Source organism: Lissotriton helveticus, chromosome 7 (genome assembly GCF_964261635.1).
Source record: "Lissotriton helveticus chromosome 7, aLisHel1.1, whole genome shotgun sequence".
Lineage (NCBI taxonomy): Eukaryota > Metazoa > Chordata > Amphibia > Caudata > Salamandridae > Lissotriton > Lissotriton helveticus.
The window spans coordinates 1,357,874,121-1,357,891,859 of NC_136068.1; the positions used below are offsets into that span (position 1 = coordinate 1,357,874,121).

Genomic DNA, 17,739 nt, shown 5'->3' on the forward strand with positions numbered 1-17,739 from the left:
CCAAGCACCTACCAGCTAGAGCGCTAACCGCGCCGCCGACAATGTCCCCCCTCCCAAGATGGCCGCTACCACGAGACAGTGGGCAGGGACCCGCGAGAAACGCGGTGATCTCTCCAAATTAGAGTGGGGGTAAGGTGGCAGTGATGCAAGTCTGCGAGCGGCCTCAATTTAAAAACAAGGGACAAGGGAAAAAATAAAATCAAACGCTATCAGAAAAACGAGGGGAATTTAAAAACGAATTAAACAGTACAGCTAGTAACAGAGTAGCTGTGATTGCGAGGGCTTCCTGGCTTCTAATCAGATGTTAAGGCTGCTCACCTGCCCAAGCGCCTGTCTTTATGCACGCCGAGCACCTACCAGCTAGAGCGCTAACCGCGCCGCCGACAATGTCCCCCCTCCCAAGATGGCCGCTACCACGAGACAGTGGGCAGGGACCCGCGAGAAACGCGGTGATCTCTCCAAATTAGAGTGGGGGTAAGGTGGCAGTGATGCAAATCTGCGAGCGGCCTCAATTTAAAAACAAGGAAAAAAATAAAATCAAACGCTATCAGAAAAACGAGGGGAATTTAAAAACGAATTAAACAGTACAGCTAGTAACAGAGTAGCTGTGATTGCGAGGGCTTCCTGGCTTCTAATCAGATGTTAAGCATCACTGACTCCATGATAGGACTCCGTCGGTTTTAGACCAAGACATGGAACTCCCTCCCCATCCACCTACGACTGACTCATGACCATCTCTCCTTCAGGAAACAACTCAAGACCTGGCTATTCGAGCAGTAGCGGATCCCTCCCCTCCCAGCGCCTTGAGTCCCTAGCGGGTGAGTAGCACGCTTTACAAAATTTGCCTGATTGATTGATTGATTAGGACATCAGTTCCGCCCATTTTTCCGTGCCTTCGAGGCACACGGACGGACCGACAACAGTAGATATATACACAGTGTACACAGTACAAAATCTTCAAGGTAACACACACAGTGTGCAGACAATGCTGGAAAGCAATTATAACAATACACTTCCTTTGACAGTAATATATATATGCATTAAAACATTGTCACTATTGAAGGTATACATGGGTGGACAACGGGGAGGTGGGTGAACCAGTGAGGAATCCACAGACAGATACTGTATCCACCAGAAAAAGCGTTACCGAAGGTAAGTAACTTGTTCTTCTGATGGATACATCTGCCAGTGGATGTCTCACATTTGTGAATAGATTCCCACAGCAGTCCCACTCCCGGAGGAGGGTGTCCACCCTTCTATACCAAGAAGTCTTGAAGGACGGAACGAGCAAAATGTCCGTCCCTCCTCACCTCTGCATCAAAAAAATAATGCTTTGCGAAAGAGTGAAGGGAGGCCCAAGTTGCCGCCCTGCAAATGTCCTCCACAGGAACACCCCTAGACAAAGCAGATGTAGATGACTTTGCCCTAGTAGAATGATCTCTCAAACCATTTGGAGGTTCCTTACTGGCTAGAGAGTAGCATATCTTGATACACAAGACAATCCATCTCGACAGCGTGCGCTTGTGCACCGCCTTGCCTCTCCTGGAGCCAACAAAACCCACGAAGAGTTGGTCATCAATTCTGAACTCCCTGGTTCTGTCAAGGTAGAAGCTCACCGCCCTCTTAGGGTCCAAACGGTGAAGCCTCTCCTCCTTCTTAGAAGGGTGAGGGGGAAGATAGAAGGTAGGGAGGGTAATGGACTGCCCCAGATGGAAGGGAGTTACCACCTTAGGCAGAAAAGCAGCCCTGGTCCTGAGAACCATTCTTTCAGCATGAATGGTCAAGAATGGGGGTTTTGATCTTAAGGCTTGAAGCTCACTTACCCTCATTGCCAAGGTAATCGCAATCAGAAAGACCGTTTTAAAAGATAAAAGCCTCAAGTGACACCTGTGCAAAGGCTCAAAAGGTGAACCCATTAAGAAAGTAAGCACAAGATTCAAGTCCCATTGAGGTACAATAAAAAGGGTAGGAGGATATTTATTTGTAAGACCCTTTAAGAACCTTAAAACAATAGGTGACTTAAATAAGGATGGCTGGTCCGGCAGACAAAGGAATGCCGACAATGCCGAAAGATACCCTTTCACTGTCGCTACAGCAAAACCTTGCTGAGCCAAAGAGAGTGTAAACTGAAGAATGTCAGACAAGCGAGCCTTCAAAGGGTCAATGGACTTCTCTCCACACCATGAAACAAACTTGGACCACCTATAAGAATAGATAGACTTGGTGGAATGTCGCCTGGCTGATAAAATGACATCCACCACGTCAGGTGGGAGACAAAAAGAATTCAGGTTGCCCCGTTCAATCTCCAGGCATGAAGATGTAGGGTCTGGAGGTGGGGGTGTACAACCTGCCCCTGCGACTGCGAGAGGAGGTCTGCCCTGAGAGGGAGACGGAGCGGAGGGCACGAGGAGAGGTGGAGAAGATCTGTGTACCACACCCTTCGTGGCCAATCCAGGGAGGCGATCAATATAACTTGTGCTCAGTCTTGGCCTATTTTCCTCAGAACCCGAGGAATCAAGGGTATGGGATTAAAGGCGTAAAGGAGATTTGAGTCCCAACTCAACTGAAACGCGTCCCCCAAAGCTCCCTGCATCGGAAACTGGAGACTGTAGAATAACGGGCAGTGAGCATTCTCGGAAGTGGCAAACCGGTCCACCCGAGGAGTTCCCCAGTCCAAAAGACGTGACGAACCACCTCCGGATGAAGTCTCCACTCGTGGTCGGCCGAGAACTGAAGACAGACTGTCTACACGCACGTTCAGAACTCCGGCCAGATGATTTGCCATCAGACAAATGTGATGGTCCTGAACCCAGTACCAGAGACGTAGTGCCTCTCTGCAAAGACATTGCGACCCCACTCCTCCCTGTTTGTTGACATACCACATCGCGGTCGTGTTGTCCGTTTGGACTTGAACCGACCGACCGCAAAGGGAAGGAAGGAATGCCTTGAGTGCCAAACGTATCGCCCGTAACTCTAGAAGGTTGATGTGAAGCAACCTTTTTTCTGGAGACCAAAGACCCGTGATCTCCAGATCCCCCAGATGAGCACCCCACCCTAGGGTGGATGCATCCGTTATCACCGTGGTCACCGATGGAGGCAGTTGAAAGGGCTTTCCTTGAGACAGATTGCGCCCTCCACACTCCACCAAGACAGATCCGCCGCAGCTTCTCTGGAGATCCTGACTGACTCCCTGAGATCTCCGTTGTGTTGATATCACTGCCTGCGGAGGCACCACTGGAGTGCCCTCATGTGCCAGTGTGCATGGTTGACCAACAGAATGCAGGAAGCTATCAGACCGAGCAGACGAAGGACCTTCAGGACTGGAACAGCCGCTCCATCGTAAAATAAAGGAATCATTTCCTGTATGTCGAGAATCCTTTGTGGAGGGGGGCATGCCCGACACACAGTGGTATCCAGTACAGCACCTATGAACCGGTTGCACCGGGAGAGCACCAGGTGAGATTTGGGTACATTTATCGAAAAGCCCAATCTGTACAACAACTGAGTTGTGACTTGCCGATAATGGTGCACCTTCTCTTGCGACTCTGCTTTGATCAGCCAATCGCCCAGATAAGGGAATTTTGGTATCCCCGACCTTCTGAGATGTGCTGCCACCACAGCCATCACCTTGGTGAAGACTCGAGTGCAGTAGTAAGACCAAACGGAAGGATCGCAAACTGGTAATGTTCCGATCCCAGCATGAAACAGATACATCCTGTGCGACTTCAGGATGGGAATGTGAAAATGCGTATCCTGCAAGTCGATCGACACCATCTAGTCCTCTTCCAGCAGCGCTTGAAAAACCTGCGGAGGGGTGAGCATCTTGAACTTCTCCTGTTTCAGAAAGAGGTTCAAGATCCTGAGGTCCAGGATGGGACTAAGCCTGCCATCCTTCTTGGGTATCAGAAAATGTCGGGAGTAGCACCCCTGACCCCTTTCCCGCTCCAGAACCACCTCTATCGCACCTTTTCTCAGTAACGCCAGGACATCCTCCTGTAGGAGAAGCAGGCGGTCCTCCTTGCAAAACCCTTGACAAGGAGGGTAATTTGGGGGAAATTCCCGAAAGGGAAGAGCATACCTATTCTCCACAAGATTAAGAACCCAAAGGTCTGATGTGACTAATTTCCAATCTTGTAAAAAATGTGTAAGCCGACCCCCCACAGGACCAGCATGATCTAGAATGACGGATCTAGGGCTGCTTTGCTGTGGTAGGAGGGGGATGGGAAGAGGAAGAGGAAGAGGAGGCTTGACTACCTCGAGGACGGCCCCAGTTTCTACCCCAGTACGATTTGTACAGAGAATTCTGCTGCTGCTGCTGCTGTGGTGGTTGCTTGTAAGAGCGAAAGGAACATCTTCTGAACCCTCTGTATCTCTTACTTGACGAACCTCTGGTCTGAAGGCCTAAAGACCTAGCCGTCGCCTTACTGTCCTTGAACCTTTCCAAGGCAGCATCCGCCTTCTTCCCAAATAGGCCCGAACCATCAAATGGAAGATCACTCAAAGTAGCCTGCACATCAGGAGAAAATTCAGATGATTTCAACCAAGCACCCCTCCTGGTGGCAACAGACGATCCCAAGACCCTTGCCACAGAGTCAGCCGTATCCAAACCGCTCTGGATCACCTGACAAGCAGCAGCTTGTGTATCCGCAAGAACCTCATTGAAGTTCTGTCAGTCCTCCTCAGGTATCTTTGGAACTAGCTGCTTTGCAGAATCCATCAGGGCGTGAATATAACGTCCTGAAAGGCACGTGGCATTTGTTGATTTGAGGGCCATGCTAGCTGAAGAGAAAGCCTTCTTCGCCGATTGGTCCAGTCTCTTAGACTCCTTGTCACTAGGCACCTGAGGAAAAGCACCTGTTGATTTTTGGAGCAGGCTGCCTGAACCACCAAACTCTCAGGAGACGTATGCGAAGACAAGAAGTCCGTATCTCCAGGAGCTACTCTATATCTCCTAGCAACAGCCCTTGATACTGCAGGTGACGAAAAGGGCAAACGCCACACTTCTAAAACAGGCTCAGTAATTGCCTCATTAAAAGGTAGCATCGGCTTCACCACTGAAGAGGGAGAGTGGAGTACCTCTGTTAAAATGTTTGATTTAAATTCTGCAGTGGGCAGATTCAAATCTAAGAGTTCAGCTGCCTTTCTAATGACCATGTGATATGGTGCTACATCCTTTGAAGGGACATCAGGAGCCGAGGAAAGCTCCCACTCCGGAGATAACTCCAAACCACTAGCTTCTTTAAGGTCATCAAACAAATCATCAGACTCTTGCAGTTCTCCCTCCTCCATCTCCTCTGCTTGATACCTTTGCTCCTCCAGCAGCCTTTGAGCCACCCGCCTAGACCTCATCTTCGGGATCGGCGTGGATGGAGCCACAACCGACTCAGACGGAGCCGGTGCCGAGCTCGGAGCCGGAGAATCAGTCTGGAGCGTACGAGGTCGAGTCGAGACCGGAGCCGGTGTAGATGGAATCGGCGTCGATGACCTCGGTGCCGAGAAATGCCAAGACGGAGCCGGCGCCGGCATAAAAAGCATAAACAGCGCCGGTGCATATGTCTGAGGGACGCCCAGATTAAAGGCCATCGGACCCATGAGACCAGCCGGTGCTCCAGAGGGGTACATGGCTCTTGAAAAGACCCCATACATTGCATTTAAATAATGCGTCGGGTCTTGTCCCGGGCCTGGAAATGGAGGGTATGGACCCATAGGCTGATCCTGTCGAGGTACAGGAATCGGGTCAACCAGATCCACAAGGTGAGTCGCAGACCCTTCAGGCAACGGAGCCTCTTCCTCCTCTCGAGGTGAAGAGTGTGTCAGCGTCAGGAAAGGATTCAAAGCCGGAGACTGCTCCGGAGACTCCACAGGCGAGGGCTCACCTTCTGGACCCAGTACAACAGGTGAAGGAGGCACATAATCCTTCCGATGTCGACGTGGTGACTTCGACTTCGGATCCGACTCTCTCTCAGAATGATGCCGAGAACCATGCTTCCTCTTCTTATGCTTCTTCTTGGTTCGAGAAGCATGCCCCGAAGACTACCTCGAAGCAGACCTCGACTTTGACCACCTCGAGCGGGACTTCAAACTCTTCCTACATTTCTTGCCTTTCATCTTTGCTACAAGAAGTTTGCCTCTCTTTCTCGCAGCGCCTTGGGGTTCATCTTCTTACAACAGGGACACCCTTGGACATCATGGTCAGAAAAAAGGCACCATACATAGTCTTCGTGCGGATTAGTTATGGACATTAACTTTCCGCACTCACCACAGGGCTTGAACCCAGATTTCTTTGAAGACATTTCAACAGGAAACAAGAACTCACTGGAAACAACCAACAGTGACTGAGTAACAAACGAGCTACTGAAGATCCCTTGAAAACCCGTTAGCGGCGACGACGCGGAAAAAAGGGAACTGACGTCATCACGCCGACGGAGTCCTATTAAGGAGTCAGTGACGTCAGCAGAGCCGCGCGCGATGCTGTGCTTCTGTGACGTCGTCCGCGTCGGCGTGAAGAGCTACAAAATAATTTCCGAATGTTGCTGACGCAGGGGAATATTCACAAGGTGAGGAATCCACTGGCAGATGTATCCATCAGAAATGGTAGATATAATTTGGACTAATAATTTGTTCCTTCATTATGTATCATGGTACCATCAATTGAGGGGGACCGCAAAGGGTTCTAGGTTTTCTCCCTCTTATGTCAACATCTTTATAGGCTGCTATGAGAGGGAGCATGCCTGGGGCACATCAGCTTCTGCTTTGATTGAATATGTTCTGTTTTGGGGCCATTGTATGGACAGCATTATATTAATTCGGAAAGGCACTATTGAACAAAAAAAATACTGTGATTTCTAGAATTGTAATGCATCCAGCATTGCTTTGACAATGAAATAGCAGAAGGAAAAGAATCGTGTTTTTGAAAATCGAACTACACAAAAGGAACGGCAGGACTGAATGTACAATGTTTAAAAAGGAAACTGCAGGCATTAGCCTTTTGCACGCTAAGAGTGCTCACTCCACCTCTATTATTAAATGCCTACCATATGGAAAAATGGTGAGAGCGAGAACAAAGTGGTGCAAGAATTTGGTCTGGTAAAATAATTAATGAGATCAAATATAGGGTTTGCACAAGGGGATATGCGTAGGTGTATCTAGCTCATGCCAAAAGAATAGTTTAGAAGGTAAAGAGGTCTAATATGCTGACAACCAATAAAACAGTCAAAGAACGAGGGACATTAACATTTATTACTGAATTTACTAGTTATAGTGACTGTTTTTGTTTGGGATCCTAATAAAACACACCCGCCTACATTAGTAAATTCAACTGATTTGAAAAGGAAGAATCAAGTACCAGGCTTAGAGTTACATATCGACGACCCAAGACCTAAATAGAGCTGCTATGCCCTAGTTAGGTTTACATTTGATATGAAAGAAACCTAGTTACCTGAAAAATGACAGGGATTCTTTGTACATAATGTTAAAAATACCTATAAATATAGCATTATGTATAATTCCAACAGAAAGTATTGAGGAACCTGTTCAGGTAATTAAAAATAGAGAATGTCAGATACCCATTAGCCACACGTTACAAGGAATTGCCTAATGATAAAACAGAAATGCGGTGCTATATAATAGATCATATCAAGCAAAACCATAGGGAAGGCAACAGGGAAGTGGTCTTGAAATGATTGGGAACTAAATGGATCAGCAAAATGAAGCCACTCGCATGGAGGTTAAATACAGACAACAAACTACATTATTTTCTTTCCAGTTGTAGATCTCTGTATACTTATAACTTACTGTGCTAGATTCAAGCCTCTAAAATATTTCCCAGTGTATTTTTCAAAATGAGCAGATATTGTTGCACTATATATATTAAATACGTATATAACATGCATGTATGAAGATCTAATGAGTTCAGAAAAGTTTCTGTTATATGAAGATATGTCTACAAGTCTATATGACAGCACTGTTTATACTGGGCACATATAGGATTATAAATTGGTAATCAATATTTTATTGCATGTACTAAATATGTATCTTAGGGATATATAATGCAACATGATTAAAATCCTATATGACAAGGAATATTTATAATATCATGAGGTAAAATGATCTATCTGCACACTTTGTTGTGAAAATAGGAAATGATTAGAAGAGTTGGAATCATAGCTTATTTGCTTTATTACTTTACTTGGGCATCAGACATACATGATAACTCTGCAGGCATGTAGTGTAAAGTAAACAAACAATGCTGAATGATTTCAAATAGGACTTACATATGTGTTTCACATATTACAATACATCAATTATATTGGCAAAATTGTAAAAGATACATGTTGATTAAATAGTATGTGTATGCATGTGATTTTGGCAGGGTGGCAGACAAATGAATATCTGTTGTTTTATTTGTTGTGCCTTGCATACTACAATTATAACAATATTCTAACTTCTCATTCTGCCAAACGACCTGTTGATTTGAAATAGGTAAGAGAGGTTTTAGATATGTTATTAGTAAAAGATGGCGCTGTGCAAAGACAGCACTGGCAAACCTTTTAGCAACCCACAAATATCAATTGGTCCTATCTATTTTGAACACCATAGATATATGACACTGAGTACACCTAATGTGTAATTTGGTAAGTGCTCATTCCTTTTACAAGATCCAGGATTCGTGTTTATGCTAAGAATTACACATTGAAATCTTATAAGTAAATAATACTACATGTGCATGTCAGCAATCCATTGTACTCTTTGAATTTGAAAGAATAAATTTGTATCGAACAAGCTTCTATGATATTCAAAGACATTGTGTGCATGGTAGTACTATGCTAGACCGTTGCTATATAAATAGGGCTGAAACTATATGCCTGCATGTTACAAATATATATATATATATCATACTAAACTCTTGAGTTTGCTTGTGAGTGGTGAATGATGCCATTAATGCTCCAAGAAGGCACATACATAACCTTCTTTACTTTATACAGCCTGCTATTTCTTAAGAGAAAATTATTAAATAATCCCAATACACCCTTGACTTTAAAATGCCATCATAATACTTCCAAGATGGTCATTTATAACCATTCATCTAGGCGTCTATGTATGGAGTCCTCCGAATATATTTTATTAGATTTTGGTTACCTATTGTTGCGAAAATGCCCTTTTTGAGAAGTAAATAAGTTCAGCCTAAAAAAGAAGAGTTCATTAGGATCTCTTCATATGGCACCAGTATACCTATATATTGGGATTACATTAGTTTAATATGCCAACAGATTTTAGAATATAAAAAGTATTCCCACCTAAAACTATTACCTATCCTATTGCACATGTAATGTCTTACCAGATTACATATTCCCTTGTGACTTACAACTATGAATGACCTAATGAGTACTGAGGAAAATACAACAATACTGTGATTGGCAATGTTCATGCAATATAATCGATTTAGGAGTTTTGTTATGTACTTCCGGATCAACAGGTCCAGATTCTTACACATGACGTTAGGGAATATTTATCACAATCAATACTTATTAATGATATTATTGTTTCTATGGCTTTCGATTTACCTCCAATGTGGATAATACAATACAATATTAGATTAAACATATTATTAGGAGATTTGTTAGAAATATATATATTTTTTAAAATAAAGATACCTTATAGGTTAGGTTGATTATCTTGGTTGGGTTGTATGGGACTTTATTGTTTCATGTGCAAATGAAACGTAACAAGAAAACAATGTCTCATTTGCCCACTAATGAATGCAGTCTATTATACAGTTGTAATGAATTATGTATTTGTGAATTGCGGATGAGTAACTGATAATGTATTAATAACAAAACATTGGCACAATCATCCCTTTATTATTAGATGATTCGGTCATTATTTTGAACCAGTAATATGTAAATATTTCTCCATTTTTTAGATGAGTGATTTTATACAAACAGAAATAGTGCTGTGAATATGTAAAATGTTACCTGAATGAAATAAAATAAAAGGATAAGTAAAGTTGTATTATAAGGATAAATTTAAGAAAATAACTTGTTTTTTAGGAAAACAAAGAATAGAATTGTTATATGCCTATGTTATTCGCAGCTTGAAGACATTCCTTATGGAACCTCACGCGTTGGCTCATGGAATGTTCCCTATGATGGAACAATGACTCGAGAAGTTGGCATGTCATTTTTTACAATGAATAAAGAATTTAATAATGGGCAAGAAATCCTGCATCTCTATGCTTCAATTTTGGACAGTCAAATAAGTAATATAGAATGTAAAACAAACTGAGCGCAAACTACTGCTGTATATCGCTAGCACCATTTACTGCGACATATCCAACTTTAAAGGTTCTTTTCAACCCTTACCCTAAATCTGGAGACAAAGCAGGTTTCCCTGGTAAATGGCTCTTTACTGCAAATACAGAGAAAACAGATTTTACTATGTTTCAAACTTGCTATCTTTCTCCACCAACTGCAATCCTCATATTGTGTGACTTATTTTTCGAAGGATTGTGATTAACTATAGATAAAGAACAATATATCTTGAGATATCAGTTTCCGAGGAGGGTCACAATCCTACTGTTTTCAGGGAACACCATAGCGTTTGACCCCAAAGTGGTGCTTGTAGGAATGTTTTCTCCTCAATGCAACTCTGTGAGCCCGACTCAGAGAAAAGTGTACAAGTATGGGCAGAGTTCTATGACTCTATCGAAAGTACTTTTACACTTTTTCACACAACGGGTTTAGCAGTATGCCTGAAAAGTTACATCGGACACAGGTTTCTAGGCTTACAAGTGCACTAGTTATGTGACTTTTTTTTTTTAAGTTGCCTCTCTCCCCCATGGTTAATTTGTAGATAGTGTATAATTCTGAACACTGAGAAAGGCAGCCGATTGTGCACATGCAAATTCTCATTTGATTGTTTTCCCCCCATGGAGGAGGCCCTTCTCTCGCACCCAAACCAACTCTCATGATTTGTGGCAGAGTTTGATCCATTCCATTGTTATCTGGATGGCAATGTTGGTGGAGTTATAACAGTAGGATTTCACTTTTAGTCACAATGTAAATAGGACAGTTTCGTCACTGGAGGGATCAATGCTAAATCCACATTTTTGTCAGTTTTCCCATTAGCACCCTCTAAATTAGACCACATATTCTTAAGCACACATGATCTACTGCTGTAGAGAAAGAATACTATTGGGTACCATCAGGATGCTAAAGAACAGTGAAACTTGCTTTCTGTTTTTGCTTCTGCAATACATCATGAGGCTACTTTTAGCTCCTAGTACAGCCCAACAGTCATGCTTTGCTGGAAAATATATTTCTAAAATTCTGAATTTACCTACAGGCATGTAGTAGTGTGTATTAGCTATGGGTGTGTAAAGTTGTAAAGTTGAGTTATTCACATCTGGGCATACATCTTGTTAAACTGAACTCTACAGCTTTTACAAAGTACATTGTTTGAAGAAAGGGCCTGCTACCTGTCCCATCCTCTGCTGAGAGCCCCACCACTCCTGGCATCTTCGACCTGACCGTCGGTTCCTCTGGAGTAGGTCTCAACCTTACTGAGTGGGACATACTTTGGCTGGAAATCATCTGAAATGCTGGGCCAAGTGCGTTAATCTTTGCCTCAGATGATTTTGGTAAAATTGCAAAGAGAGATGATGCCAGACTATCCAAAATGGCTCCAGTCATTTCTTTCAGCACTTTGACATAAAAGCAATTAAAACTACCCAATCTCTCCTGTCAGAAGGATTACAATCAGCGCCGGGACACTCTGTGGAGTAGCAGCGCACTTTACAAATACCTAGTTAACATAACATAACATAACAATATTAAACAACAACAACATAATGGAATGTGTAATAGCTTTTTACCTACCCTCGGTTTCATTTGATGGAATCGCTTTCATAACTAGTCCTGAAGAGCGCAGCGAGAGTGTAACGTCCTTCTCTCTATTGCTTAGCAAGGCCTGAAAAAAATAGTTGCATATGCTATTTCATTCTGGCAACAGTAATAAACAAGCTTTGACAAGCCTATAAGTATGGTTCCGGGATATTGCACAATACCCCATTTTTTATATGTTATAGCACACCACAAAAAGAAGTTGCAAATAAAGAAACTATGTAGCCACTTAAAAGTAATAGCCAAATGCCTAAAATAGAAAAATTTAAAATTAAAAAACAGTGAACAATCCATTTAACAGAAGAGTATGGAAGCTCCTAGTAAGCAGGTATACTTAGAACACGTATAGAAACAATTTTTATATTTAACGAACATCATAGAAAATTTGATTCTTATTGGTACAAAGAAAAGGTACTATTGGCTTTGAATTTCTAATTACTATGACCTGAAAACATACAACACACAAGGATTACTAAAAATAAAAAGGTTAAGAGAATGGAAAGAAAAAGCATTGAAAAGTAAAGTGTTGGCCCACCAGCCTTGGTGCGTAATTTACTTCCTCTGAGGCGGATTTGCACATGTGAGCAGGCACAATGCTGTCAAACACAGCCCAGGAGATCCAATAGCTGAGGTGGGCTTACTCGTTGGCCCACTATGCATGTTGTAGTGTATTAAAGCTAAATATGAATGAGAGTTGAAAAGACAAATGGATGTAGAGGTATATGTATGGATTTATTTTGTATCCAGTTTTATTTTCAGACATAAGGCTACACAAACCGCTCAAGCTGTTTCTAGGTCACATCTAAACAATGAATTGCTTTGGATGTACCGAGCATATACTTTGGACGACAACAGTGCTGATTGATGAACAATCCGGTTTCTAAAATGGTTCTACAGTGAGTGCCTCTATGGAAGGGAAGCATTAAGGAAATTCACAAAGAAAATAAAAAAGCTAGCACAATTCTCTTTGCAGGTGGCACAGTAAGGCCAATGACCCACTACGAGGAATCCAATATCAGGGTTACAGGCAACTCTGGGAATGTGCTGTTACCAGGGATCGTGAATGGCCCTGTGTTTCAACCAGAAATGAGTTAGAAATTAGGATTTTGTTTGGTGAGGGTGGGAATACGGTCTACTGAAACTAATTCCACTGGAAATATTCCCAACCCCTCCATGTCTCATCAGGAGTTTTCAGCTGCTTTTAGTAAGCAGAGTCACTGGTGAAATGTGTAATTCAGATGCTGCAGGAAATTTATGTTACTGGCCCAATCAGAAACCTGTAATGGGGGGCATAGTAGAGTGTAATCCAGTCAACTCTTTCGTATTCTATCTATCTATCTATCTATCTAAGAATAGGGCTCATAGAATGAATTTTAGCAGGCATATGTAAATTTGTTTGTCATTAAGAAAAAGTGACTTAAATGTATTATTCAGTGTCTCCTTGATTCCATCCCTTCACTGTTAAACCAAGTGCAGCATAACAATGCAGTTTATGAAGATGACTGAGACTAGACACGGTGTGATGAAGGATTGCTGGTATTGAGGGGCTAGAGATAATTTAAGGGTGGGCAACAACTATTTATGAAGGCCAATGTGAACTCAAAAGATAGCCAAAGGACTTTATTTTCCAAATAAGTGATCCAGTAGAAATAATTTACAAAACCACTGCTTAGTCTGAAATGGCGTGACCTGATTTACCAACATTGGACATGCCTGCAGCTAATCAAGGACGATTGGCTGCTCACCCGTTTCTTTCCGGGAAAGCATTTACATAAGAAAGTGACTATTGACCAACAGCTATCTATTAACAACAGTTCAGCAATATCATAGGTTGAATTCCAGTTGTCACAATAATTCGAGCTAGCAGGAACAAAGTCATATGGATGCCAATGCGACTAATGTTAATATTTTGAAGTTTTTTTTTATATAACCCCAGAGCATGGGAGCGATTTTTATTAATACCAGTTACGTTACACAATGTCCCATTCAATTTTAAGGCAAAGGGAGATTAAGTGATGTACCCAGAATCAAAGGATGTTGAGCCGGCGCCGAGGCCTGGTTGACTACTTCTTAAGTTAGCAGCCCTGGCCGCAAAGCCACATCTCTAATATGCCCTGTTGCACACAGCACATTATCAGAGAAACATACCAACTGGGACACCATTGGTGTAACAAATATGACCTTTATTCCAGAAGATAAGTCAGTGTAGGTATACTCCATATATTGCTTGCTACGCTTGTTTACTGCATAACTGTTTCTACTCATTTCTAGGAGCTCATTAGACTCGCAAATACTCTCCAGACAATTCTTAGGTCTTTGTGTTTACTTGCCCCTATTTTAGAGCGGTGCTTCACCCTTTTCTCTCCTGAGCCGCAGCCAGGTGGGGTGAGGTCTGTACCTCTTACGAGTCTGGTAAGATGTTCACTTTCCTCTGTTTGGAATATAAGTGTATATCCAGTTAAGAGGGCATTTATACAATATGTGAGTGAGTGTGTTGTGTATACACGTTTGATACACAATGTTATGGTTCACGTACAGTGAATTTCATTGGTTTGTATATACACAGTGAGGGTTTTATCTACACTCCCACTTATTGTTTTGTGCTTCTAGTGACACACACGACTCAAGAGGAAAGACACGGTGTGGACGCCTAGAAATGTCAGGGGATCTCTAAACTTGTCTTTGCATGATTTCTTTATCAATCACAGAAATCACTTTCTATATTTTGTGTATTAATGTTTGTTCACACGTTCATGCAGTAGCAACAGTAAGATAGGTCCTGAAGAAAGCAAGGACAAATGTGTCCATTTGATTGCTGAAACATGTTGACCTCGCATTCCACCTAGGCAGTTATTTTATAAGACTGTTACTGATTTCTTTTAATGTTGGAAGAGTGAGTGGCACCAGAATACGTTTTTCAGCACTCCCTCATCCAGTTTTAACACACTTTTCTTTTTACACATTCTTTTGCACTGCGACATCAGTCACTTTGTTGTATCACCATTCTCGCAACAGAGTAGAAAGACCATATTGAGACCCGTCTGAGCAGGTGTGGGCTTTTTCCATCTTTGTCCTCATCTGTGAGGAGCTATCTCATCTTGGTCATGAAGGAATCCCAAATGATGAAGGGCGGTTCTGAGTGGTGACTGATGGGTATCCTCAACGGACCGGTTTGGGGGTTTGAGGTTATACATGTCTAGTTTAGACACACGGAATAGGTATAGTGTTGGGTGTCCTCTTCACTTGAGCGTATATATATTATTGTGCTGTAGACCCTTTGATACCTGTGTTTTGAAAAAGATTCTTAGGTTGTGCCTTCATCAACTGCTTCTGTAGTAATGTGCTTGATTAAAGTCTTTATTTCACTCATTGCATCATGGTATAATTTTAAATGACTTTATTCCTGAAGCAATGACTTTCGTTGCTTACCAATGAATATCCATTAAGACTATGGTGCTACTCTAGTAAGCTGGTTTGCATGTTCTAGAAGTATATCCATACAATTCATTCAAGGCACTCCTTTCTTATTTAGTGATACTATCTTTTAATGATTTTGAACAATTGTTAATATTTTTTATTAATTATGTAACCTGAAATATACCAGGAGATTTCAATGTTTTCTTTTCCTCATCACTTTGCATAGTTTCTAGTTCTTCTCTCCACTCGAAATGTACCCTTATTTAAAATTTCGAAGTGAAATTCAATATATGGATCTCCTTTTCAAATGTGTTTCAATTATTTCTAGGAACAAAGCTTAATCCTTTTGACAAGGAATTTTTCAATCGTTCCATCGAGGCTTTTGAGGACAGGCAAATATTTTTTGTTTCATGGATCTACCGTTGATTAATGGTTTAAACTTTGGACTTTTAAAGTGCAAATTCCATCTAATTGAACACTTGATCATTCTTTAAGCTAAAAGAGAGTGTGTTCAATGTGTGCAACAACGTCTTTTATTCACTCCATCTATTTCTTCTATTGCTTTTGTACAATTCTCTATCGTAATCTGGATAACTCAGTTTTAATGCAAGCTATTTCCTCCTGTAGTTCTTCTGCCTTCTTTGTGAAGTCTTGTATCATCATAAGAATTATCGGAGGAACAATGGTTTCAAATCATATACTGTATGTTGAAAACATCAGCTCTTACCCATTGATAGCTTAATCAGGATGTACAACACTTCCAGGAGATGTGAGAGATATTGCAAATACTGACATGTGTGATGAGATCAATGTTGTAAATCTGTCTGACTAGGTTTTGTCTAATGTTGAAATTAAAATACTAAGCAAAGGACTTGGTTTCTGTCCCAGTACTATACCGGACTTTACATCATTTCACATTAGTTGTTTTAAATTTACGAGAAATTTAAAACTATTTAAACACTTTCAAGACAAGCCAGAAAATAGGAATATGGGTATACAAACACACATAAATAACGACAATCCTTCAATCAAGGATATAAAAGGTGTACATTTATTGTTAAGCTTGGATGATGGAGAGGAAACACCCACTTTAGAATCGGTAGCTGCTGATTTAGATCTAAACACACATACGGACATAAACAGTGGTTTTAGAACAACATCAAGATTTACACCACAGCTTTCAGGAGGTAATAACATTGAAAGATTCCATCACAATGTGGTGATGGATCTCTATAAACTGGAGGACAAATACCATCTTAAACAAGGTCATAAAAAGCAAAACATAACCATGACAGAACGCAAGGCAGTGGCAAACCTTAAAGCCATGGACTCCCTTGTCATCCGAGAGGCTGACAAGGTAGGTAACATAGTAGTAATGAATCGCTGCGATTATATCGCAGAAATTGATAGACAGCTGAGTGATACCAATACATATGTCAAATTAAGTGGCAACCCTATCAATGCCACCAAGGAAACAATACTCAACCATCTTAAATCTTGGAATGAACAAAATCTAATCTCAGATATGGAGATGAAATACTTGTTCAACAATCTTCCAACATATCCCTGCATTTACTGCCTATCCAAGGTACATAAAGGGGGTCAATTTCCTCCTGGGCGACCCATTATAGCTGGTATTGGATCCCCAACGGAAAAGATCTCAGAATATATTGATCTATTTCTTCAACCGATAGTGACAAATCTGCCCTCGTTCATACAGGATACAGGAGATGTCCTTAACAAAATTGACGATGTGGAATGGGTACCTGGGCACTACTTGGTCACAATGGATGTATGCTCATTATATACGAGCATACCATATGAATTGGGTTTAGATGCAGTACTCCATTTTCTAGAAACAAGGCCAATAGAAACTTATGAACACTCAAAAATGTTAATGGCTATGATAGAACTGGTCTTAAAGAATAACATCTTTTTACACAATGGAGAGTGGTTTCGCCAAATAAGAGGTGTGGCCATGGGGGCGAAATTTTCTCCCTCATTGGCCAACCTATATATGGGATACTTTGAGCTGATACACATATGGCGTAAAGGACCTGTCCACTTACTAAATAACATCTTATATTTAGGCAGATACATAGATGATATGTTAATGTTCTGGGCCGGATCTTTAGAGGATCTAAATGACTTCTTTGAACATCTAAATAGCAATCCTTTCAATTTAAGATTTACGAAAGAACAAAGTCAATCTAGAATTAGTTTTCTAGATATCACCATCATGACAGACGGGAACAAACTACTGTCAGTTTCTTATAGAAAGGCAACGCCATGTAATGCTTTATTGCATGCGGAAAGTGCCCATCCCATCTCTCAAATTAAAGCCATACCGTATGGGGAGATGATAAGAACTAAGAGGAACTGCAGTGATGAGGACAGATTAAATGAGGAATTACTCTTGGTG

The 17,739-nt window shown here is 41.7% G+C and overlaps 1 protein-coding gene across 4 annotated transcripts in view; it reads right to left on the reverse strand.

The window, feature by feature from the left end:
• Positions 1 to 17,739, reverse strand: part of PIK3R6 (phosphoinositide-3-kinase regulatory subunit 6) — a 745,472-nt gene that overhangs the window by 33,030 nt on the left and 694,703 nt on the right. For all 4 annotated transcript variants that reach the window (XM_078654671.1, XM_078654672.1, XM_078654670.1 and 1 more), the window contains one exon: positions 11,877 to 11,967. In XM_078654671.1, the coding sequence (XP_078510797.1) occupies positions 11,877 to 11,967 (91 nt within the window). The remainder of the gene's footprint in view (positions 1 to 11,876; positions 11,968 to 17,739) is intronic.